This window comes from Lepidochelys kempii, chromosome 8 (genome assembly GCF_965140265.1).
Source record: "Lepidochelys kempii isolate rLepKem1 chromosome 8, rLepKem1.hap2, whole genome shotgun sequence".
Lineage (NCBI taxonomy): Eukaryota > Metazoa > Chordata > Testudines > Cheloniidae > Lepidochelys > Lepidochelys kempii.
Window position 1 is genome coordinate 63648202 of NC_133263.1, and position 27375 is coordinate 63675576.

Genomic DNA, 27375 nt, shown 5'->3' on the forward strand with positions numbered 1-27375 from the left:
CATGAAGAACAAAAGGCAAGAGTGGCAGACTATCAGCAAATACAGGTACAGATATGATCACATGCAGGCAAAGTTAGTCAATTCCACTTGCGGTAGACTCTCCTTAGTAAACTGGAATTGCATGCCATCCTGGTTGCACACCTGTTTAAATTGCTCTGCCTTTTGTCACTGGATGTGGAGTAGTAGCACAATGCAGGAGAATTCTCCACTTTCCACAAAAGTACTGAGCTGGATCTTACTCACTATCTCTTTTTGTTCAATTTCTCCCCCACCCCCATATAACTGTTTCTGCAAGGGCCCAATACTGTATTTCTTAGTGTTTTAGAATAACCTCAGTGTGACTGTTGGTCTGCTAGGAAAGGATTCAGAGTGTGAAGAAAGATTAGGTACCTGATCCTATTTCTGTTGTAGTAAATGAGTTTTGTACCTGACTTCAGTGGGTCAGGATCTGTCCCTTAGTTGTTATTACAACATATACAATTTAACATTTAATTAATTAAGCATATAAAACACAGAGAAAATATCCTTCCAAAATAAACTTTAGATTCAATGAAGCAACTTGTATTTATTTTTATTTGATTTTCTGTTAAGCAGGGGGGATTGTCTCAGATATGAAGTGTGTGGTAAAAGCAAACAGAACACCGAAAGAGAGCCAACCAATATTAACAAGTCTCTTTTTTTCTGCAAAGATTGCATAATACATGTGTGTAGAAAGAAAGAGACTATTGTGTGTTGCAAGAGGATTAGGGGAAGTGATTGCTGAAGTCAGAGAATAAAATCTTTGCAAGGTCAGCTCCAGGAGCAGTTAGTGTTAGAAGACAGAGTGTACATAGCCCAGAACAACAGAAAGTACCATCTATCATTGTAAATGTAATGGTCTGCTTCTGAGGCACTGAGATGATATTGCTGGGCTATACTGTTTTGCTCCTACTGTGGACATGTACTGCAGAAAAAGGTAAGTTTCTTAAAAAGAAAGACATGATCCTAACTGATACGTTGGGGTCAGTCTGGGACAAGTGGTCTCCAAAATATTTTATGAATACAGATAAAACTTTCATTAACCATTTTTTTGGGCAGAGTCTTGGAGTCAAAACTAATTAAAACTGTCTTTCAAAACTCAGTATTCAGTATCTTATAGTAAGTGTGATGTCAACTGTATATTTGGCTACATTCTGCTGTAATGCCCAGAGCTATTAAACTGAAGTTCAGCTTTTCCAATGATTACTGTGCTTAGAAACTAGAGCCAAGAAGTCCAATATGTTTGTCAGCTTAATATATTGAATTTGTGTTATTAAATTGTTGAAAGCTAACATCTAATAATTGTGACTAAATAAAAATCTCCTGTAGGATGAATAAGATAAATATTATATATAATATTGAAAAAGTTATAAAATTTTCTTTTGGTTAAGGGATTTTGTTGTATTTACAGTAATTATTGTAAGTCATTAATAAGTTAAATTGCAAGAATACCTTTTGCTCTATTGACTGGAATACATTTTTTTAAAAATCCTGGTTGTATGGCTTGATGACAGAGAAATAAACTTCTTGTCCATTAAAGGGGCAAAGTTTATGGATGGAAACGTTCTTCATTTTTTTAGTTCCAGCTGTGTGCTCCCTGTACGTCTTTAGAGGCCCTCTTGACATTTACTGTAACACGGATCAATTTCTTATGCCCTAAGGCTAACAAACTGCCTTTTTGTTTAATTTTCAAATGGTTTCCTCTGTAATATAAGAATGTGTCTATACTGTCTGATTAGGGTGTATAATAGTTTAATATCCAGTATGCCTTCTATTGAGGAACTCTACCTGCATTTGCATGAGAAGGGTCTCGTTGATCGATGTCTCACTTCTATGATCACTTTTAATTTTTAATTACAAATTACATACAATCCTGAGCTTTTAGTCACCTAAGCAATCTCAATGATTTTATGTGGGACCTTGCAGCTGAGTAAAGATTGCAGGATTGGGACCTAATATTTTTCAGATACCCTCTTCTCTTTCAGAATATTTCAGCGGGAGAGAGTTTTAACTGGAAAGTCAGTAGGCAATATCAATGTTATTATTGCTGTTATAATTTAAACCAAATAATTATTTATTAAAACGTATAACTAATATACTATTTTACAAACCCTTTACTAAGGTCTAAGTTGTTTCAAAGTAGTGTAAAAATATCGTCAAGTTTGAAAAAACAAAGTGGGTCAACTTTAGCCTCCCTTTTACACCCATATAACATTTCTCAGATAAGTGGGATTGCAAGGGTGTGTAAATGAGGCAACATTTGATTCAGCAGGACAGATGTTACCATTAAATTTCACTGTTGCAAATCAGGGGTAAATCCGTTTTCTACAGTGGAGTGATTCCAGATCTACAGCAATGTAAATGAAAGAACAATTTGTCTCAGAGCCCTTTACTAAAATGAATTTAAAACAAAAGTGTCACCCATCCACACGATTGACACAATTAGTAGAGCACAGACTATGTCTTTAAAAAAACAGCTAATGGCTTATGTGTCCCAGAATTTATTTTCTATTTTCTTTTAAATATATTTTAAAATCATAGTTAGTAAAGTTCTTGCTTGAGCAATAAATAGATAATTGTGATGGGTAAAATCCTATCCCCAGTGAAGTCAATGACAAAACTCCCATTACCTTCAAAGTGGCCACGGTTTCTGTCAATAAGTATAGACATTAGACAGAGTTTAGATTCCCCCCTGGCTTCTGTTAGTAATTAAATCTAAATCAGTGGAATAGCACCAGTTTGTGAGTGGAATATCAGCCTCTAGATCTTCATTCTGAAAACTATTGCATCTTTACTCATACATTAAGCTTCGTTACTTTATTTGTTAGTTCTCTGTATGAGACTTCTATTAAAAAATGTGATTCATATCTTAAAAGAAAAATACAAGCTGCCTAGTATTATATAAATACTGTTCTGTTGTCATTAATAGAGTCAGGGACCAAAAAGTATGCAAAAATAAATCTAGGTGAAGTGAAATTCACAGAATGTAAGCTGATTCTTTAGCAATAATCACTGAAAAAACTGAATGAGCCTCTGAATTTATTGGTGCCACAGGCTAGAATAAAAAAAAAAGAAAAAGCACTGTAAATGTTTGGGATTGGGCTGGAGTCCAGGCTCTGAGACACACTCCCACGCCACCCTGTTGGGATGTTAGAGCCCTGGCTCCAGCCTGAGTGTGAATGTCTATACTGTACTTTTTAGTCCTACAGCCCAAGTCAGTCAGCCCAGGACAACTGCAACTCCTGTGGGTCTTTTATTGCAGTGTAGACAGACCAACAGAGGCTAGGACTACTGGACAGAAGCTGTACCCAGACTGCTCATTTGAAATTTGGGAGGGAGGGTTGAATTTGAGAGTTGTCAGTTTGCTCTTCAGGGGATGGGATCATGATCACACAGAGGTTGGAGAAATAGTCTGTGATCAGGAAGGGAAGAGGTGCTATGCTTTATAGGTTTTCCCTCTGTTCTGGGAGTAAGAAGTAGAAGGGTTACTGAAAACTATTGTTATGTTTGTTATATTTACTCTGGTTTAAATAAGCATTTAGGGGTTTACCAAACCCAGAAGTTGGAAGCATAGTCAATCAAGATCTTTTGAAAAAAATCTGAAGAGTCCTCAAAATAGAGTTAGGAAAAGCAGCCAGGATCATCCAATATTCACAAGCAAGTGTCCTGAGAGGAAGCTTTGAGGTGTAACAGGGCTGTACCAGTGACCCAGAGACACCAGTGTTGAACAAAGTGCGTGCCCAGGAAGGTGCAGTTCATGACAACCTGGAAAGAAGGTTAGATTTGAGAAAAAAATTTGAATATAAATGTTAGTTAAGTTTGAGAAAATTAATGTTTCATAGCCTGTTCATTAAGAAAATCTAACTATGTCAAATATTGTGAGAATGATCAAACTAGTTGCTATTACTATGTAGGCTATGTGCAATGTAGGCTTTTACAGTATCTCTTATGGAGACTATAGAGAGAAAATTACTTGAATAGATAGTTACTCTGCTGACGAACTGGCATCATGGTTAATGGGGCCAACCAAGAAGCCTACCAACAGCATGTATATAGAGAGCAAATGGAATTGTGAACAAGATCAATTTGGATTTTATATTTGCTGTAATAAAAACATTATATGTAGCTTTTTCTTTATAAACATGCTTGAAGTGGGATTTGAATATGATAGTGTCCTCTGTGTGATATGATCAGTCTCGCATTGGTATTCTGTTGAGCTCCAGTGCTGCTTAAATGTTCTTGAAGTTGCTAATGAAAGAGACTACAAAAGCAGATGATATAGGTGGGGAAGATTAGAAAAGTTAGTGCTATCCTTAGTGAAAAAAATAATCTTCATGAACAAAGAGCTTTTAACTAGGCCTTTCCCATTCTGAGAACTCAAAGTGCCATTAGCTTTTCTGAAATATACAATTTCTGTAGAATCTGAGAAATTCCTGGTCTCCTTTCAACCCAAGTTTTTTCTAGGAAATCTTAAAATGTCCCACTTCATTAATGCTGGGGGAAAATAAATTGCACTGGAATCTTGCATAAAATTCACACACTGAATTAAATGATATAAAGAAAACCAAATCTAGAATCACGTGCAACCATTGAAATGATCATAAGATATTTATTTTAATTTGTCAACAAAAACAATATTGTCAAAGGTGTCATTTATTAAAGAAAAAAAATGAAGCAGACACTGAAGTTTCCCTTTGATTTTCCCTTTGATGTAAGCATGCACAGTAAATAAGAGTTTCTCATAGACATTAAGGGAAAAATTCACTACTTAATGGAATTTATACACTAAAAAATGGAAACACTTAAATACACATTCTGTCCTTCTCACTACCTATTTGAACTTCAAGGTGAATACTTGGTGCACAAATGTGTCATAAAGATGCATTACAGATGTATGAAAAAAACTGAGGGCCCAATGTTTTTTATATGTTACTGCTGCACAAACACTCCTGCAGCCAAAATGTTGATATTTAGTTATAGAACTATTATCATTTATCCATTCAAGTGAGCAGAACAGTATGCAGAAGTTCTGGAACTGGAAGAAAGAAAAGATATCTTTTTGAGAGAAAGTGAAGATGAGGAATACATTTCACTTAGTTGTTGCTATGTAGTAATTGCTAGTGATTGATCAGGATATCAATCCAACATGTTGTTAAAAAAAGTGGGGGAGCAAAAAGTTAAAGCATTAAAAAAGCAAATGAGTTTTAATGCGTCTTGCTAGTTACTCTGTGGAAGTCCCAGCATCTGGTTTTTGATAGCATGTGAGCACCCTCTAGTGGGTTTAGAGTAATAATTTTACACAGTTGTACACTTTAGTTTTACAGACTTCTTCTGTAATAAATGGTTGTCCTGGTTTTGCATAACTTTCTGAGATTGTGTTCCTTACACAGCTATAGGCATTCATATTAGTGAATTATAAATGATGAGAGGTAAAGGAATTTTTGGTGCAAATGAAATGAAATTCATTTCCTACATAAAGACAGTAATTAGGATTTATGCTGCCGAAGTTCAGGGGTACCGGGGAATTGAAATCTACCACTCCCAACTGTTGCCAGGGCAGGAACCCATAGTGCAGCTTCCTCCTCCCACCCCAGCCTAGCAACCACATCTTGTCCCTGCCCACTTGCTTAATTGTTCATTGTGTGTCTCCCTTCTAGTCAGCACCAGGACAACATCCAACAGCGGGGCAGCATGGAGACCCCGTTATATGGCATTCAAGGTGTATGTCTATTGCTGCCTCCAATCTGCATGTGACCTAACCACCTGAGCGGTGCAAAGGACCTTGCACAAACTTTCCTGAACTGAATGAATCTCATTGGGAGTAAATGCCTTATGACTGAACATTTTCGGTCACTTTGGGTGACCTAAACACCCTTTTATCTAGTGATGTCTGGAAACAATAATAGGCTACCACCCAGGACACTAGGCTGCATGGAGAAGCCTCAGAGAGGTGTTAAGCCAGTTGGCCTGTGACTGTTTTCAAACACTGGGACTATGGGATTGTTTGGCAAGCTCTGTGAATGTTAGGGGAGGAGAAATCCAGCAAACAAAAAAGAGCAGTCGTGAGTGTGGTCCTGAGAGGGAGAAGAGACAGAGTATCCTTGGGTGCAGAAGAGACTGGAGGGGCAGACTTGGAAATTGTGAGCAAGGAAACTGTCTGTTTGCTGTTCATTCTTGCTCTGTTCAGGGCACCGGGACTTTGTATACATTCTTTGGAATGGTACATGAGAATATACCTGATTCCTGTAATCAATTTCTCTGAACAGAAACAACCCTTCAAGTCCCTGAATATAATCACTCAGGCCAGAAGAGCAACATTATTATGGATGAGAGTTGCTGCCTTTCAAAGAGGTTAATTGCAGTCATCTATGCACTGAGAACAGGAAATGTTAGGTCAGGGATCGGCAACCTTTGGCACGCGGCCCACCAGGGTAAGCCCCCTGGCGGGCCCGGCTGGTTTGTTTACCTGCCGTGTCCGCAGGTTCAGCCGATTGTGGCTCCCACTGGCCACGGTTCGCCGCTCCAGGCCAATGGGGGCTGTGGGAAGCAGCACAGACCAAGGGATGTGCTGGCTGCCACTTCCCGCAGCCCCCATTGGCCTGGAGTGGCGAACCGTGGCCAGTGGGACCCACAATCGGCTGAACCTGCAGACGCAGCAGGTAAACAAACCGGCCTAGCCCGCCAGGGGGCTTACCCTGGTGGGCCGCGTGCCAAAGGTTGCCGATCCCTGTGTTAGGTCATTGGTTGTATTGGGGACAATTTCTTTTTACATTTTCAAGTATTTTCATGTATTCTATGCAATTTTTTCCTCACTGTAGATTTTTCTGGGGTGTGTGTGTGTGTGAGAGAGAGAGACAGAACCTCTGTGCATCATTGTATGGGAAGGATTTTGTTTGTTTATTGTGGATATTTTTGGGGGTATAGGAGAATATCAGATCTCTTATGCTTGTTTTTTAAAATCTTTACATGTAGCAGCCTCTATATTGTTTTGTGGCCAGTACCAATAAAGAGCATGTGACTTAGAGAGTCAAAAAGTAAATAAAAACTCTTGAGCAAGAGAGATAATCTAGTGGTTTGAGTATGAACCTGGCGATCAGGAGCTTCTGAATTCAAGGGGTAAAATTTTCAAAACACCCAAGTCCCACTTTCAAAAGTAACATAGGCACTTGAGATCCTAAATCTCTTTGAAATCAATAGTATTTACAGTCTGCAGTGCTGTAAAATAGGATTTACGCTCCCCAGTACTTTTGAAAATGTTACTCTGAGTCTTCATGTCTGTTCTTCCCTCAGAAGAGAAGGCTAAAAGCAGGTTAGAAACAAACAAAAAGTGTCTAAATAGAGCGAAGTCTAGAACTCACAGAGAAGGTCCCTTTTGTCTTTGTGACAGTGGCTGCACAGCTAGAACTAGTAGCCCCTAGCAGTTTAGTTTGCTTCCTTTTATATATTCTACAGAGCCTAGTGAGCTCTGTTTCCTCAATCTGCTAATTCTTTTCTACTTGCACATGTGCCCATACTGATGACCCCAAGCATTCAAATATCATGAGTTGGTCCCCAGCAAATCATAAGATGTTAAAAATAATAAATTTGGGGTACTTTTTATTTGCCTTCTGGGTTTTTGAGCCTTTAGGGTTCATATTTTCCAGTCTTCTCCATAACCATGAGGGCTAGAAACTTCACAAAAATGAAAACTGATATTTTCATATAATCCTATAACTCCAGGAAATCAGGCTTTAAGGGCAACACCAAATATGAGATTTGAAATGAAATTCCAAGAGCTAGCAACACTGGGAGCTCTGCCTGGAGCCTCTGGGGTTTTCTAGCCCTTCTTATTTTATTCTCATTGTGCTCAGGAATATCATACTGGAATAAATGCAACCACTTCCCCTTATTTTTCATAGCCTGGATTAGACTCTGTAGAGAAGTTATTTTCCTGGACACAGGTTAGGAGGCATTGTAAGAAGCTGTGGGGAAGGGAATGTGAGAGTATTGATTGACCTGAAGAAAAGTGTCATGACAGACAAAAATCTGGGACAGAAAACAAAATGATTGAAGGATGAAGAGTTATTCACCAGTTCTCTGTGAACACAAATAGTCCTCAGTATTGGAGGGAGTGGGAAGGTTGGGACTCAAATTGAAGATGTGTGGAGAACCTAAGGAAGGGGATTTGGCAGAATTGGGTCAGTGGAAAGCAGAAAGTTGATGTCAGCCAGTGATGGGAAGTAGTAGTAGTTATGGAGATTAGAGCTGCAGAAGTAGAAGTCTTGGGAGCTGGGCGTATCTTTATCCTTTTTTCCTCTGGTGGTGGGAGGGCTGGCCTGGGGGAGCTGCAGTTGAGGGAGAGAAGACAGTAGTAGGGGGGTCTCTTAAGTTGAAATCAAAGCAATTATCTCTGTTCCCACTCTCTATATTATGCATCTACTGTCCCTTTTATGTACTGAAAGATAATTATCCCCAGTATCTACATATTTTTTGTTTCACATTTGATTGATAATTTTGGTTTGCTATGGGATATATACCAAGTTTTTCCCATTCTATTAAAAATCAGGTTAGTATCCCATTTGCAGTTGTTTGTGGTCCCTTTCAGTTGCCCATGATCTTTCTAAACAACACTGTGTGCTGATTACAATCAAGAAGCTGCACTTGCTTGCTCTCAAATCTTTCTTCCTTATGGTTAACATTATTTTTGGGTATTTACCATCTATTTTAATAATAATTATTCTCATTTACTTAATTTCTAGATTGTGAAACTCCACCTCCTAGAAGAACGAAGGAAATAATTATAGGAACATGGGACAAGGCATCCTATCCACATGGTACTTCAGCAATTTACAACTGTCGACCTGGGTACATAAAACTTGGTCGTGTTACATTTGAGTGTAAAGATGGGATGTGGAAACATCTCTACCCATATGTGGAATGTATAAGTAAGTATCTTCACAAATTGCGAAAATGTTCAACTGAAATACTTTCAGTCATTTTCCTTTTTTATTCAGGTCTTTGGGTACTTCAGTTGGAGTTTTTTCTGTCGTAATTCCAAGATTTGGCCCCTAAAATTTAGTGAGGAAGAAAATTCCATTAAAAAGAATCTTTATTATTACTACAGTGATTTACAATACAGACACCAAAGGTACAGATAGAGGATTTAGCAAAGCAGTTTTTTTTAACAGTTGTTCAATATAAACGTAGCTACTTCATAGTAAGAAATAACTAGAACTGAGCAAATTCAGAATTTCCATCCTATGGGAAATTCTTACATTTGTTTTTGTCATAAATTGGGATGAAAAGTTTAAATTTTGAAATGTTTCACAGAATGGAAATAAAAAAAATGATTCTGAAAGGTCAAAACATTTTATTTCAACAGTTTTGATTTAAATGAAACATTTTCAATCAGTTCTATTTAAACACATTTTACCAAAGTGATGCATTGCCTCATGGGAGTTGATGTTCAGGAGCCTTGAAATCTCCATTCTTCCCATATAGGCTCCCTGACCAGACTACAGCACTTATTATGTTCTGAGAATCATGTGACCTCCACATTGCGTCATGCATATCAATCAGAGGGAAATCCACATTGCAATATGGGAGATGTAGTGCTCCAGGGAACATGGCCTGCAGGAGAGAAGGGGGGCTCAAACTACATCTCCCATTATATAATGAATTCATAGGGAAATGCAATTTAATGTTTTATTGACCTGATTCAAAACTAAATATTTTGTCAGTTCAAGAAATTGAAACATTCTAATTCAGGTTGAAGTGACGCAAAATGAAATATTTCATTTAAATTTTCCTAATGGAAAATCAAAAATGTTTAGCAAAATCAAGATTTTTCCCAAAGAAAATGTCAATTTTGCAGAAACTGCATTATCCACCAGAAAGTCATTCAGACAGAAAATTCCTGACCAGCTCTATGAATAATTGTCAGGTTAACATCTACTGTAATTTTCAGTTGAAAAGTAAACCTCCCATAAATTTTACCATATGTTCTTTCAAGACTGATGTTGTAGATATCATATAATCATTTAAAAAGAGATTATGTTTGGAAAGCACATTGAAGAAGCAAAGCGGTCTGAATAAAGTCTAGCTCTCTGAAGGTCATTAAATAGTGCTTGTTCCAAGAATGAACAGGGCCAGCACTTTTAGAAAGGGGTCCCACAATTCCTTTCCTTTTGAGTACATGCTCAAGTGACTACTTCTCTCTTCACTTGGTCTTCCCTTAAATCTGGAGTCCGTTATTTTCTCTGAGTCATCCAAATATGCTTCTTTCCCAAATAGTCTACATTTCCAATAAAAATACCCAACATATAGTAAAGTTAATTTGACATGAAGATCATTAAGAGAAGATCATAGATTCTAGGACCAGAAGGGATCATTATGATAATCTGGTATGACCTCCTGCATAACCCAAGCCAAAGAACATAACCCAGTAATTTCTGCATCAAGGCCATAAGTTCTGTTTAAGATATAACGTTGATTTAAAGATCGCAAGTGATGAAGAATCCATCCTGTCCCTAGGTAAACTGATCCAAATGGTTAATTACTCTTCTTTTTTTTCCTATTTCTAGTTTGAATTTACTTAGCTTCAACTTCCAAACATTTGATTTTGTTATGCCTTCTTCTTAGTTTAAAAAGCAGTCTGTTAGTGGAAATCACTTCCCAGTGGAGACACTTGTGGACCACAATCAAATCTCTATTTAATCTTCTCTTTGATAAACTAAATAGATTGAGCCTCTTAATTTCTCAGTCAGGCATGTTTTCCAGACGTCTAATCATTCTTGTTGCTCTTTTCTGAGCTCTTTGCAATTTATCAACGACTTTTTTGAAGTGTGAACACCAAAACTGGATACAGTATTCCAATAATATACAGTAAAGAAATCAGAGGTGTAAAATTATGTAGAATAGCTAGAGAACTAGTTAAATGCTTCAGAAACTTAGCCAGTGAGGCCCTACTCTTAAATATGAAATATAGGGTGATGTGACCTTAATCCCCTTCCCTCTCTTTTTTCCAGGAACAAACCAAAGACACTCTTTTACTACGGGCTTTTTGCTCTTCCCTTTGGGACATGCACTCTGTGAATAATCTCTCTTCTATATACAAGTCAGTTGCTTCTGCAGCAGCTTCCACAGACGTCTCCCACCCTGCCGCCCTCTCCTGCTTAGAGCAGACGTCAAATAAATGTTCTTGAGCAAATAGATCTATTAACTGGTCATAAGTTTCTGCCCCTTTACTTTTTGTCATTTTTTTTCAAATAATCCACCATTTTATGAACTTATTCCCTCTGACTTAACTTGTCAACCTTTTAAAGGTTTATAAACTTTGTGGTATGCTGCTGGTGTAATTTGAAACCTTTTTGACACAGACAATTTTAAAATGTCATACTTCATAGTCTCATTTACATCCACATAATTTAACACCTGCAAAGTTTTACCATTGAGTTTGGAGAGTAAGATGGTCATTCTCCAGTCATCAGAGTTGTTATGTACACTGCAGATCCTTTCAAAGGTGGTTAAATATTCTTCAGTGCAATCAGTCTCCCGGTAACTAGGGCACAGTTTGTCCCAGCTGTGTGATCCCTGGTGAGGGTTACACGTGGGCTGAAGGATCTGCTTTTGTAAATCCAGTATGCTCAGGGCGTGTTGCCTGCCATCTCTTTGTCTTGCCTCTCCTCCTTTTCTTTTACCTCTGCTTCTTGGGCTTCAACATTTTTGTCTTCCAGCTCCAGTACTCTCTGGTATGTGGCTTCCACTGCGGCCCATTTCTTTTTGGCTTCCCACACATGGTTCCTTCTCTACTTTTGCCACCTCCTAGAAAGCCAACTCCAACGTCAAAGCTGTTTCATTGAGGGCTATGCCTGTGCATAACTTATCTTGTTCCACGAGTGAAAATCTCAATTCCTCAATGGTTTTCCCTTCATCATCTAATTCCTGAGCTTCACACTGTTGCTCCAACTATTGCTTATTTAGTTTTTTGTCTATTCATTTTATACTGCACTTTATTTCCTTACCTGAAATAAACAGAAAATAGCAATCCATAATCCTTTTCTTAATTTTTCACCCTTCTCATGTGTGACTCTCTCAGTATGTAAGCAAACTGGATGTAGATCCTGCTGAATCACTCCACTGTGGTACTTCCCGGGGTAGGGTTGTGAGGCATCTCACTACCACCTCCCCTTAACTGTGCCTATCAGGGCGCAGCTTCCTGACACCACCAGCCGCAGGCAGAACAAGCACTCTTCTCTCAGCCTATGCAGGCTGCGCTGTTCCTCTTCAGGTTAGTGATAGGCACGCAACAACCCCAAGTCCTTCAAGCATCTGCCTGTAGCATCCAGCCCCAATCCACTGGACACTCATAGAACTCCAAGATCCTCTATTCCCAAAGGAACAGAACACCACAACTTACTAGTTATACCAGAGAATACAGTTCTGCTTAACACACAGCACTTAAGTTTGTTTATAGAGAAAGCATTTTAAAGTTTATTTAACAAAGAACAGAGTTTCAAATGATAGCAAGTTGAAATATTGGAAACAAAGGGTTACATCTAAAACGGAATCATAACACGCATAATAGAGCCCAGACGTAACTAACATGGTACTCTCCTGTCTAGTGATTTTTATGTCACCCAAAGTTCTTCTCCCAGTATTTAAAAACTTGTCTGTCTGTGATCCTTATTTCATGAAGCAAACCTTCTGTCATCTTACATCCTAGATGAAGGATGTAGAGTTAGTCTCTGTACCTACAGTTGTACTCCAAAAATCCATTATCATCACTTGTAGAAAAAGACTCCCTCCCACTGGTTTATTTCCTGCTGTAAATTTACCCCCTCTGAAGATTTCATAATCCCATCCTTATCATTTAGCTCAGATTGTAAACGGACATTGATTGTGAATTATACAATGCTCCATTTACTTACAGACAGACTGCTAGATAAACATCTTCTGCCTGAAATAAACTCGTTTTTCAACTTCTGGTGACTGACTCCAACTCACAGGCCTCAAGAACATATTTTTCTTTGTGTGTGTGTGTGTGTATATATATATATATATATATATATATAAAAACCCCTTACATATTATCTATACATACATTTTACAGTGATCATGATGACCATTGTGACACAGGCTTTCAATAGAAATCTTACATGACACTCTTGGGGAAACTAGTAGGTAGATACCAGACCAAGGGGGATCCCTGTAATCCTTATGTTCAATGATGCTCTCTGCCAGATGGCACAAAGAGGTCCCTGGGTCACACACCCATCTATTTTAAGAAGTCCTTGGGCTCCAGTTTGAAGGGTAACCATTCACCCAAGGTCCCAGCCTGTCATTGTAGGAGTGTATTTATCTTCTCCAGAACCAGAGTGCCATCTCTCAGCCAGGTATCTTTTCATGAATAATGTTTTTCATCTAACTCAAGCTCTTCACTGCTATTATCTGGGAATTTATGACCAGGTATTAAAAAACTTCATTACCGTGCTGGAATTTACCATCTCCCTCAGTTAAAAGGTCCATGCATAATTACAGTTCTGTCTCCATGTATAACCTATGTGACAAGCTGTACATATAATTTATTTGATTGACTTAATAATGCTTTTATTTTCCTCCTAATATACATATATGTATATAAAATCATTTCTAAAGAGCCTTTACCTCTTCAAAAGAATCCTTTTGAAAGTGTGCAAGGAAAAGTTTTAAATATCAGGTCAATAAACCTTGTGCCTTTAAAAAATATATTAACAAGTTGGAACTTTTCAATGTGTATCTGAATCTGATCGTAGGTCTGACAAAGCATCCACTTTTAGACCAGAGGCCTTTAAAGTATTAATAAATATTTTATAGAGTCAGTTTCTTTGCTGTTTGTTACTCAGAAAGCAAAAATTTGTATAGTCCCAGTATTTAATTCACCAGCATTATGGCTGAGTTTTCAAAAGTGCTCGGCATTCAGCTACCACTGAAATCAATGGTAAAACTCCCACTGACTTTATAATAGGAGAGAATTAAGCTAATGCTGAAAGCTTTTGAAAATCCCACCCCATATAGGAAATACAATTCCTATCTGACAGGCAAAATTACCTCCCTTTACAGCACTGTGGAAGGTTTATAAACACGTTTCCCTTTTTTTCCACCCCTCCAGACAAGCCCTGTGGCCATCCTGGAGATATTCAGTTTGGCTCCTTTGAACTTACTGCTGGAACGGAGTTTGTATTTGGCACTCGCGTTGAGTACAAATGTGATGAAGGGTAATGTTTTCTGTTGTTTAATATGCTGGTAGCACTAGAGCAAGTCAGTGTGGGGTGTAAAGGTTAATGGAGTAAGTGTCTAGTTATGGCTTTGTGATTTTTGATTTAAGACTGACAGATTTACATTCTGTTAATATTTTTAGGTTTCTATAGTTAGAAGTGGTTAATGATGAAAGTGTATCCAACTTCATTACATTAAAAGCACCTTGGGTTTCCATAAAACTATTTAACATAACTCTTTAATCTTATACCTTCAGATGTACTTCTGTAGCAGAGTCAGCCAAACTTTGTCCACCTGAGGACCACACCTAATTTGCTTAAACTGATTGCAGCTGATCTCATATTTAATATGGAGATCCAGGACTCAGAAACTAATGAACTGATGAAGCCTGATTTTCAGAGGTCAGCACTTGTGAAAATCAGGCCCCTGACCTACAGGCCAAACTTTAATCATCCCTGTTCTATAGTAATTGCAGAGAAATATTCGTTCAAATAACAACTTTGTGGTAGACTCAGTCACTACATTCATCATATGCTTGCTCTAGTAAGAGCTTTAGTAAATTGAATAAAAAATCTTGTATATAATAAGATATATTCCATTACAGTCTGGCTGTTTTGCACTACTCTGGCAATGCAAAGCATCCATAAACTTGGCTTAATCTGCCATTTTCACCAGGGTTATGCCTCCTTTGTGCTTGAGAGTACCAGTGAACTGGGCTTGGAAGTTGCAATTCTCCCTAACGTTGTGAGAGCACAGTGAAGTACAATGGCTTCTATACAGAGGGCTGAGCCAGAGTTTAGCATTAGCAGCTCTCTGTAATAAAGAAGCTTTCAATGAAGCTTTACTTCTGCCATTTACCATTTTGCTACTGTGAGCAATAGGAAGTTTAACAAAATGGGGAAGGAGCCCAATAGAGACAGTATTGTTTCCTTCTCCAGGCGAATGTTTTGGGTTAGTTTATGTATTGGAACAGGGGAACTGACTTATTGTTTTAACTGTAATACATCATATAACCTATTAACACATAATGCTGCTGTGTTTTAGAGTTTTATATTTTGGTTACAATTTTTTTGGTAAGATATCAGATGCTCAGCCAAAGAAATTTCCGTGAGTGTCAGGCAGATGGATGGAGCAATGAACTCCCCCACTGTGAAGGTAAATGGAGTCTAGAACATAATCTTTTTTTCAAACTGATTATTATTTAATATTTGCCTGCCTAAAGCTATTTAGGACCTGATTGTGATATCTTTGCTCATATTGATTAGTACCTTTCTCTAGAGCCTTGTGTGAGACTATTTTTTAAATTCTGCTCCAATCCTGCCCTGCAATACCCACTCCCACTCCCACCCATTCTTGCATTATTTCTGGCATTTTTATCCTGCTCCAAACCAAAAAAAATCTTAGATCCCACAAATCCTGCAAGAGAGGGGAGGGAGATAAATATGTTTAGGAAAGAGAAGCTCAAACACTATAAATAGCAATTTCCCAAATCAGCTACTCTTGGTAAACCTACAAGAGATTTAGTGTTTTCCTCCAAATTTCCACAGTCTGTTTTTTTGTTTTTTGCCCACCCAATCCCGCCCACAACAAATGCATTTTACTTGTTCCCACTGTTATGGCAGTGTGTCCTGCAGGAACCCAGTCCCGCTGCAGGGCTCCATCTTACTGCACATGTAGTCCCATTGGTTTCAGTAGTAGTACTCATTCAGCGTGATCAAGGATGTCACAATCTGTCCTTTAATGTTATTCTTAGATAATCTCCTTCTTAATTTTGTTCTGCAAAGCTTTAATATTTATGGGGAAAGTGTTCTGTCATACAACGAATGCACATACCCCCAGTACAGTATTTGTGTTATGATGTGAATGTGACTGTGTCCAGTAAGAATTATTATTATTTATATTTCTTTAGTCCCAAAATTTTAAGGGTTTCTCACTAAAGGAAAAACATGACTGCCTGTGACGTGTGCACTTAATCCTGCATGATGTTTTCTTTATAAATTTGTTTGAGGAACCCTGAAATAGGATGCAAAATCAAAGAATGCTAAATGACCGATATACTGGAGAAAGTTGGGAGAAGAAATAGATGGAGGCAAAACTCTGGTCTCAGATACACACATACTCTCCCATTAATGTCTATGCGAACATCCAAGGATGGAATTTGTCTCCAGATAATGGCTTCCTTTGGAATAAGGAATATTTGATCACATATATTTATTCTTTTTCTTGGGTTAGTGCAGTTATGGGAAATTAGAGATGTGATATGGGCCAAACTTTCTGCTGACATAAATTGTGCTCACTTATACCAGTGATGAATTTAGTCCAATATCTTTATCAAGGATTTTGAGCTAATAACTGTGAACTGATGGATATGTTTTGGTCAGTCTGCAGTTCTCTAAAGTTTTCCAGCTGATTAGTCTGTGAGCCAGATGCAGTCTTGCACAAGCAAGAGCAACTAACTTTGACTTTTAGCAGGGCTTGGGCTGTGAGTGCCACTGGATATATTAGTTGGGCCCCCATTTATCACTCAAGGCAATTCTAGGTGAGCACTCTGTCTGCAGCCAGGATGAATGCACAGCCGAGTGAGGAGATTCCATGTACCAACTTTCTCTGGTGTCTGTCAGTCTGACTTTATATCACACTGGTCACTGTGGTATCTGAGTATGTGATAAAGCTGAATTTTGAATTTACTATGTAGTGTACTTATAGTATTTTTTTCAATTGTTCTGTATTTTAATGTTTATCATAGAATCGTAGGACTGGAAGGGACCTCAAGAGGTCATTAGTCCAGTCCCATGCACTCATGGCAGGACTAAGTATTATCTAGACCATCCCTGGCAGGTGTTTGTCCAGCCTGATCTTAAAAATCTCCAATGATGGAGATTCCACAACCTCCGTAGGCAATTTATTCCAATGCTTAACTACCCTGACAGTCAGGAAGTTTTTCCCAATGTCCATCCTAAACTGCCCTTGTTGCAATTTAAGTCCATTGCTTCTTGTCCTATCCTCAGAGGTTAAAGAGAACAATGTACCTCTCTCCTCCTTATAACAACCTTTTATGTACTTGAAAACTGTTATCATGTCCCCTCTGTCTTCTCTTCTCCAGACTTCCCTCCTAGGTCATGTTTTCTAGACCTTTAATCATTTTTGTTGCTATTCTCTGGACTTTCTCCAATTTATCCACATCTTTCCTGAAATGTGTCACCCAGAACTGGACACAATACTCCAGTTGAGGCTTAATCAGCGTGGAGTAGAGAGGAAGAATTACTTCTTGTGTCTTGCTTACAACACTCCTGCTAATACATCCCAAAATTTCTTTTTTTGCAACAGTGTTTAGCTTATTTTTAATGCTGACCATTTTGTTTTACAATATAGTTACAGAGTAGGCCTTAAATTATAGCTTTATTTTTACAGTGAGGAAGTGTTTACCAGTAAATGCACCAGAAAATGGAAAAATCCTTGTAACTGGTGTATATGAAGCAGACCAAGAATTTTTCTTTGGCCAAGTTGTACAGTTTGAATGTAATGAAGACTATAAACTTTCTGGATCTAAACAAATACATTGCTCAGCTGATGGAAATTGGAATGCTGATGTACCTACATGCATAGGTGAGAAGAAAATTATCTTTTAGTTTAATGAAATTTCTCTTTAGCGAAAGTGATTTGGAAGGTACTGTTGAAGCTCTTATCATGGCACTTAGATTCCTAGAAATTGATTATTCTACAGGAGAGTTATGGAACTAGCAAAATATTTCCGGTGACAATAATTATAGTACTTAACTGATGTATTCATCTCCATTGCATGATATGTGTAAAGGAAGTAAAATAATCTAGGGAATAGAAAATTTAGTCATAATAGAGTCTTCTAGTCATTCCCCAATCTTCACTGAAAAGTTAACACTGATGATACATAAGACATTATACATGAGTGAATAAATGGAACAAGAAAGTACCTACAGCTGAGAATATTCATTAATTCTTTGCATGTTCTAATACTATCTATCCTGTTGACAGTCGATCAACTAGATAGTTGGCTTTATGGAACCAAAACTACTGGGAAGGAATGAGATTAATTATATTCCTTCCCGTATATCAAACAGAATTGTAGCCTAATTTCCATTCAAGTCGACCTGACTTGTTACACTGTTGTGTTGAATTGAGATTGTATGCTCTTCAGGGCAGAAACTGTGGCTTTATTGTTTTGTAAGGTATAGCACATTTTAGGAACTTAGAAATAACATCATCACTTTCTAGATGAAATGTAACAGGGATGTGCCTATTTCTTTTTCTTGTAGCACGGACTTGGAAAGCTCCACTTTACATCTTTCCACCTCGTTGGGTGCTGAGATATCAGGGGATGTTCCATGCCTTCATTTCTTAATTGGATGGCTTAATGTCCCACCACAGACATGGAGGGAGTGGCATTCTTCAGTACCTAAAATACTAGTTTTTCACTTCTCCTGAAATACTGCTTAACACAGAGCACTCCTGTCATATTATATTTCTAGGTCCTGCCCATGGATTGAGAAGAGCTGATCTCTGTGAACACACCTGATTGTAGGCTATATCAGTTGCTTTTAATTTTTACCCATTCAACCTGCAACTGAACTAGGAGCAAACAGCCAGGTTCTGAAGTTAAATTCATCAGTCAGAGTGTTTTTGGTAATGATATGGTTTTACCAATTAAGTGCATTAATCTTTCCCTGTGCTGAGTGTGACACATACAGGATAACTCCATATGTAATATGTTTTTTTAACTGCTAACTTGTCACATGCACATATTATTGTTACCTATTTTTTAAAAATTTACAGACTAACCTGCAAACAGAGTTTGAGTCTATATGATATTTGATATTTAATATTAAAACCAAGTGTCAAGGTTCCTTCCCCACACTGAACTCTAGGGTACAGATGTGGGGACCTGCATGAAAGACCCCCTAAGCTTATTCTTTCCAGCTTAGGTTAAAAGCTGCCACCACCAAAGTGTTACACAAAGAACAGGGGAAGTGCCCACTTGGAAATGTCTCCCCCCAAAAAATATCCCCCCAAGCACTACACCCCCTTTCCTGGGGAAGGCTTGATAAAAAATCCTCACCAATTTGCATAGGTGAACACAGACCCAAACCCTTGGATCTTAAGACCAATGACAAAAACAATCAGGTTCTTAAAAGAAGAATTTTAATTAAAGAAAAAGTAAAAGAATCACCTCTGTAAAATCAGGATGGTAAATACCTTACAGAGTAGTCAGATTCAAAACATAGAGAATCCCTCTAGGCAAAACCTTAAGTTACAAAAAGACACAAAAACAGGAATATACATCCCATTCAGCACAACTTATTTTATCAGCCATTTAAACAAAACAGAATCTAACGCATATCTAACTAGATTGCTTACTAACTCTTTACAGGAGTTCTGACCTGCATTCCTGCTCTGGTCCCGGCAAAAGCATCACACAGACAGAACCTTTTGTTTTCCGCCCCCCACTCCAGCTTTGAAAGTATCTTGTCTCCTCATTGGTCATTTTGGTCAGGTGCCAGCGAGGTTATCTTAGCTTCTTAACCCTTTACAGGTGAAAGGGGTTTTCCTCTGGCCAGGAGGGATTTAAAGGTGGTTAGCCTTCCCTTTATATTTATGACACCAAGTATGCTTCCACTTTATTGGTATTCTTAAAGTATTTAAAACTAAAACAATCATGGTGTATCTTGCTTTATTCAAATTGGCATGGCCAGATATATTCCTTATTTGATTCTTAATTTGTTTTGTAAATAGAGATCATAGTATGGGATTGATTTACCAATGTACTTGCACCAGACATACTTGCTTCTGAAAAGATTTCTTGACATAATATTTCCATTTAATATTGAACCCAGTGAGTTTTCAGAGTCATGAATTTGTTTATATGTTAACTGATTATGAAGTGTTATTTAGGAGATGTGTGACAGATGACAAGCACATTAATCACTTATTCACACTGTTGGGCTAACTTCTGCAGCTCTGGCATCCCCCTACTTCTTATAATTCAAATGTGGAAGATTGATATTAAATATGTTGGTTTTTAAAGCTGCTGTTAGAGTGCTGCTGCTTTTATGCCATTGAGCTGACTTTGTCTTCTGTATATTTACCCCAAATTGCAAATATGTCTTGAAGTTCCAAAGAAAGATTCATGAAATCTATCCCTGGGTCTAGATGGGCTTTTATATTTTACACAGAGACTTAAATTCTATGCTGAAACACAGATTTACTATTTCCCGATTAACATAATTTTAAAACAGCCATGTCAAAATGAAATTTTGTATATATTTTCTAGTGGGTGTTTTCTTAGTCAGGCATCACAACTGTTTTCTTTTTTTTAAAATTTTGTTTCTTTTGTCCTTAGAGATAACCTGCGAACCACCAAGAATTAATAATGGAAATATAATGACTCCAAAGAGAGTTTATAGGGAGAATGAACGATTGCAGTTTACTTGTAATCCAGGATATACATTTGGTGAAAGATCTGATGCAGATTGTACGGAATATGGATGGAATCCAAAACCATTTTGTAAAGGTCAGCTTTTGCTCATTTTATACTGTGTGTTCTGTTACTTTTAGCTAGATAGATAGCTATGGTCTTGGTACACAACTAATGCTTCAGTGTACTACAATAATACAAATACATCATTATGTATCCTGGAAAGCAGTGACTCTGAAAAGGATTTAGGAATCATAGTGGAAAAACAACTGAACTGTGATGCTATCGTAAAAAGGGCTAATGCAATCCTTGTGTAATGTATAAATAGGAGAGTAGTGAGTAGAAGTATGGAGGTGTTTTTTACCTCTGCAAAAGGCATTGGTGAGACCACTACTGAGACTACTGCATCCAGTTCTGGAGTCAACATTTTAGAAAGGATGTTGAAAAAATGGAAAGGAAGCAAAAAGGAGACACACAAATTATCTGAGATCTTGAAAAAATGCCTTACAGTGAGAGACTGAAGGCGCTTATTCGGCTTAGTTTATTTTTAGAGCATGGTATCTTGCCCTCAATCTGTTAGGCATTCTTACTCCATTGTAAAACAATGAAGTGCCTACCTGCCAACCGACGTAGTCTGCTGGGAACAGAGTGGACATGGACAGCTGACCTAACCAGCTCCAGTCTAAGAACAACTGTTCAAAAAGTGTCCACTCCCCAACAAAACAGTGCTACAGAAACACTCAGTACAGAAAGAAAAATGCAAAAAGAGCCACTAAAACCACATGAGATTCCTGATTGCTCTTGGGTTCAAAAATGAATAGCCTGTCACATTACAGGCATCAACATCTCCTGACTTCAGTGGCTACTGTTATAGACTCTAATGTCCTACATTAAGGTAACATCCTTCCAGCCAATGAAAGCTGGACACATTTTCCATTGCAGCTTGTCAACACCTTGTTTGGTTTAGCCAGTGGGATCATTTAAGAGGATGATGTGAGGATCTCTGGATTTGCTAATAATTAATCAATGAGAAGATTATAGGATTGGGGGGATTGTTGACACTGGGGGCTGGGTTTGAGATAATGGTAATAAGCTCAGTAAAGGGAAGATATGTAATTGGAAGGAGCTTTCCGATACATGCCTGTGCTATGTTCGGCAGTGCTTGGAATCTAAAGATTAAAGGTACACGTGGGGAAAAGAAACAGACTGTGTGCATGAATACGCAAATGGGACAGACAGTGCGGAACAACAGGTAGCTCAACAAACACCCTTTGAGAGGGGCCTTAAAAAAATCTTCAGAAAGAGTTAGCAGGCTGAGTAGGAGATGGGTGGACTGGAAGGAGTGAGATTCCACCATCAGGGTTGCAACCCTCACCATCTCCTGGGATACTATGACACCATTGGGCCTTCATCTTGATCCTGAAAGATGCCCTGATGAGACTGGGACAGAGAGATGGACACAGAAGGCATTGCCACCTTCACCATCTCCAACTAGATCCTGAATACCACCTGGGATGTGCAACTTTGGTTCCTGCTGTCCTTCCCTCCCTCGTGTCATCTTCCACCCCCACCTTATTCTCTTTTCTATCTCTCTCTTTGCCTTCTGTTTAGTAAAAGTCTGGTCTACCTGTCTGGGACTGTATATTTTGCAACACTACTGTGAGCCTGTGTCGGAAAGGCAGCTGAAAGCAATGTCCTAAACAGCCTGATGCTGGTTCAAGTTTTCCAGGTCTCTAAGTGCCTGATAAGGGGGTTTACTGTGCTTGTTTTTCTCCAACAATGAAGTTGCAAGTAAGAGTCAGCACCAGAGACCAGAAGCTGCGTTGTCTATTTTTGCTATTCCTTTCTCTTCTCTTTTGTGTGTGTTTGTCTTGTTTTGTCTTAAAGGAAGCAGGATCAGACTTTAACAGTAGCAGCAGGAAGCTCCAGCCGATCTCAACTAACTTTTTTTCCTCATAAAGACCAGTTATTATCGTCGTTAATACTGTCAAAAAGATGGTCAATCAGAGGGGTTTCCTTCTAAAATCTCTCTATAGCTAAAGGGAAAGGGAATAAGGAATAGTGTTAAAATAAAAGCCTTACTTGCAACTTTACATTTCAAATGCTTTAACTGTTTTTCCTTCTTTTACTATGTCTTTAAAAGGTTAACATGATTTTAATGGTGTGTTTGCCATGGGACTAAGCAGGCCCAGGGCACTATACTCAAACCTCTGAACCATGTTTGTGTTGTACCATGACAGTGTCATGTTAACAGCTTGGACTCTCTTATTCCATCCAACCAAACATGACAGGAAGGTAGTGTGGAATGAACTGCCAGAAGAGATTAGACAAATCCAGTGTGATCACCTATAGATCTCATTGCAAGGCTTCATTTTTTGGTAAAGTTTTTCCACAATAGTCAGAATGACACTTATAACAGCAACTGATTCCTTCTCACCCCCAAAATAAAATAAACTACCCCAAGCAAATACTCTAATTTCTGAAGATGGGTAAAGAGTTATAGACTTCATCAAATTCATAGGAATCTCACCATGCCATTGTTATGCAGATGATGATCAAATATGACAGTGATAGTAAAGCTAGTAAAAAAAAAGAGAAAGATACAAATAATTTTAATTGAAGGGGGTACTTACAGCATAAAGTTATTTTTACAGCTGTTAAACTTGTTCATCTGTTTCTGTTTAGAAATTAGATGTGATCCTCCAACAGTGAATAATGGAACCTACTACCCCAAAAAGAAAGTGTTCAGAGAATTGGAAGTAATCAGAGTAGACTGTAATAAAGGATTTCACTTTGAAACGGACACTAGGGAGAGGAGAGCAGAATGCACAAAGAATGGCTGGTTACCTATTCCAAGATGTATCTGTAAGTTACTTTTATTTTAACATGTTTTTAGATATTAAAGCCCAAACTATTATAAAATGATTATACAATTTCTGCATTTGAGAATGTAAACAGAAATGAAACAGGTATATTTGCGGGGTTTTTCCTTTTACAAAGTTTAAGAACATAAGAATAGCCATATTGGGTCAGACCAAAGGTCCCTCTAACACAGTATCCTGTCTTCCGACAGTGGCCAATGCCAGGTGTCCCAGAGGGAATGAACAAAACCGGTAATCGTCAAGTGATCCATACCCTGTCACCCATTCCCAGCTTCTGACAAACAGAGGCTAGGGACACCATCCCTGCCCATCATGGCTAATAGCAATTGATGGACCTATCGTCCATGAACTTATATAGTTCCTTTTTGAACCCTGTTATAATCTTGGCCTTCACTACATCCTCTGGCAAAGAGTTCCACAGGTTGACTGTGTTGTGTGAAGAAATACTTCTTTTTGTTTGTTTTAAACCTGCTGCCTTTTAATTTCATTTGGTAACCCTTAGTTCTTGTGTTATGAGAAGGAGTAAATAACACTTATTTATTTACTTTCCTTATTTACTTTGATGGACTTGGATAAAGCACCTGTGAAAATAAGATGATATGGTATAAGTGAATGGAGCTCTAAATAACTATACAACTAACATATACATCATGATTTATTTGACAAAATGTGCTAGAGTCAACCCTTCTACAGGGAAGATTTGTAGCTGTGTTTTATCCATCCAAATAATAGCATCCAAGCATGATACCATGAGTGTATGAATGGTATAAAAGAAAATAAAAACCTATTATCATAATTGGATTCTGAGTCACTTACATATACCACAGCCCTAGATTTGTACCCTCCATTTTTGTTTCCTCATTTATTCTGAACTGTCAGTCTCTTCCTGAAGAAGAGCTCTGTGTAAGCTTGAAAGCTTGTCTCGTTCACAAACAGAAACTGATCCAATAAAATATATTACCACACCCACTTTCACTTTCTAATATCCTGGGAGTGACATGGCAACACCAACAATGCGTACAACAGATTCTTCCAGGCAGTTCTTTTCCCTGTGCAAAATCAAGAAATTCTTTCTCAAATATTTACTCAATCTTTCTTCAGATAAAATCCCAGTGGCTGTAATAAGAGTTTTGTTGAGTAGGGACTGAGTAAAAACTTATCAAGGACTTCAGAATTTGGCTTTGATAATTACAAACAAATGACAGCTGTTTAAAACAGGAAGAGGTGTAAGTGGATTTGGAGCTCAGCAATGGTGTTATAAATTAATTCTCTGATAATGTGACTACAGATGTCTTGGAAAACATGGAGTTAATCCAAAGATCTGGATCTGCACATAAAGAGAACCTTTAGTATGTGGATCATGTCCTGTCTTGTGTGGAGGAAATTCAGTCACCTCCATGACACTCTCTTGCCAACTGGTGGATGGCCTTGTATCATGCGGAGATCCCACACAACATGTGGGTTCTGGGGGCTGGAAACCCTGCCTACCAGGTGAAAGCTCTATCTCCTGCTCCAGTGGAACAATTTGGGGAAACTGCGGCTGTAACCTGGAAGAGTTCTTCTCTCCTTCCACCTCTTTGAATTAGTGTCCACGTGCACCTTCTAATATTATACATTTTAAACTTTTTTTAAAGTGAGACCCTGTGGCTACCCACATATAGAAAATGGAGCATTAACTGACTATTATGAAAATTACAAAGAACAAGCCTTTCCAGCACAGTTGGGCGTGTCAATTTACTACAGATGTCTTGATGGTTACGTATCTGAAAGAGAGGAGAGGTGGCCTCTGATCAGATGTACTAAAGCGGGCTGGTCTCCTGCGCCAAAATGCCTTAGTAAGTAAACATATGTTTGTATTATTTTCTTAAAAATTCTATTGTACTATAACTAATAATTATATCCAGCAATGGACAGAACCAGGACTGCGAGGGAGGGTGGGTGTTACTACAACGCTGCTCCATTGTGGCCCCTTGACTCCCCCAGCAAAGACTGTCACCCAAGGACATGAGTGTCTCTTTAAAAGGATTCAAAAGCATTAGACGGAGCCAGTACTTGGAACAGGCCTTCAATAAACCAGTTGTAGGATTTGCAGAGGGGTTGTTTGTATTTTGTTCTTTTTTTCCCTCCTTTTTTGCTTTCTCCTTATTGCTGATCCCTCAACCAGCATTTCTGTTTCTCTTACAAGGGAATAGGGTAGGAATTGGTATCCCTCTGAGAGCGAGAGTGTTTGCGGAAGGTACTGGGATCTTGTGGATTTAGAAAGGGTGAGCAAAGATTAATAATAACCTGTGTGGAGAGAGACCTATGAGGAGGGGTAGGTTGTGTTGTGAAATTTTCTTCACGAGGAAGGGCTTAGTTGATTCTTTTGTCTTTGGGATATTCAGTTGTAAGAAAACTGCCTGTGAGAGTGACAGAACTATAGGGATTCTTTTCTCTTTTGTGCCATTGCCCATGTGTGCACATGCGTATATGCACACTCCTTCTGCTGTAAGGGAATATATTGTTTCTTAGAAGACTTTTGCAGCTTGCCCTGGAGATTACTTTTTAGGCTGCATATGTTATCCCTTTTTCAGGGCTGCTCTTTGGGTGCAAAGAGGGTGGAGTGCCACTGCCAGATGCTCTGAATATGGAGGCCTACAGCTAGTGATCCTGACACATGCTAAGTCTGCTTTAAGAAAAGGAGTACTTGTGGCACCTTAGAGACTAACCAATTTTTTTGAGCATGAGCTTTCGTGAGCTACAGCTCACTTCATCGGATGCATACCGTGGAAACTGCAGCAGACTTTATATACACACAGAGAATATGAAACAATACCTCCTCCCACTCCACTGTCCTGCAATACCAGGAGTTGGGGAACAAGGTCTGGGTAGCTGGAGACTGGTTCTGGTGGGAGGGTGTCATAAATATAAAGGAAGGATAATTTAAAGAAATCATAACCTAACACGTACCTAGCTAGATTACTTAATAAAAGTTCTAAGACTCCATTCCTGGTCTATCCCCGGCCAAGACAGAATATAGACAGACACACAGACCCTTTGTTTCTCTCCCTCCTACCAGCTTTTGAAAGTATCTTGTCTCCTCATTGGTCATTTTGGTCAGGTGCCAGCGAGGTTACCTTTAGCTTCTTAACCCTTTACAGGTGAGAGGAGCTTTCCCCTGGCCAGGAGGGATTTCAAAGGGGTTTACCCTTCCCTTTATAGTTATGACAGAGGGGTAACTAATTGGGGTAATGAGAGGTTGGGGAGCAGAGCTGGAGAGGCAGAGAATCCTAAGAGTCCACAAAGTCTTTGAGAAAGCCTGGGCATTAGCTAGATTAGTGAACAAAGCCAGATTCTTTCTATTTTAAGTGGAAAATGTTGAATGCCAGTTGAAGAAAACTGTAATCTATGAGTCTTATCCATCTATTATGCATAATTTTTCATGGAGCACCTGTGAATGTCCTATTGTCTGACCAGCTGTTTTCATGTCCCCTCAAAAGGTACGTCTACACAGTCCCTGGCAGAGAATCTCCAAGTTTGTAGCAAGAGATTTGGGCTTGCAGAGGTTGCACTGCCACAGTAAAGATACCTGTATAGAGATTACAGCTGAGTCTGGAGCTTGGGCTCTAAAGGCCCCTCCCCCCCCCCCCCAAAACATCAGAGCCCAAGTTCCAGCTTAAGTCACACTATCTACACAGCTATTTTTAGCATGGTAGTGCGAGCACCATGAGCCTGAGTCTGTCAACCCAGGCTTCGAGGCCTGCTGCTGCAGGCTTCCACTCATTGTATAGATATACACAGAAAGTCTCCAGT

The 27375-nt window shown here is 38.6% G+C and overlaps 1 protein-coding gene across 3 annotated transcripts in view; it reads left to right on the forward strand.

Moving 5' to 3' along the window:
- Positions 1-804: 804 nt before the first annotated feature.
- The window catches only part of LOC140915986 (complement factor H-like), an 86226-nt gene continuing 59655 nt past the window's right edge, over positions 805-27375 (forward strand). For all 3 annotated transcript variants that reach the window (XM_073356728.1, XM_073356729.1, XM_073356730.1), the window contains exons 1-8: positions 805-955; positions 8757-8942; positions 14147-14252; positions 15332-15408; positions 17665-17859; positions 20627-20797; positions 23387-23566; positions 25218-25418. In XM_073356728.1, the coding sequence (XP_073212829.1) occupies positions 898-955; positions 8757-8942; positions 14147-14252; positions 15332-15408; positions 17665-17859; positions 20627-20797; positions 23387-23566; positions 25218-25418 (1174 nt within the window). In that variant the 5' untranslated portion in view covers positions 805-897. The remainder of the gene's footprint in view (positions 956-8756; positions 8943-14146; positions 14253-15331; positions 15409-17664; positions 17860-20626; positions 20798-23386; positions 23567-25217; positions 25419-27375) is intronic.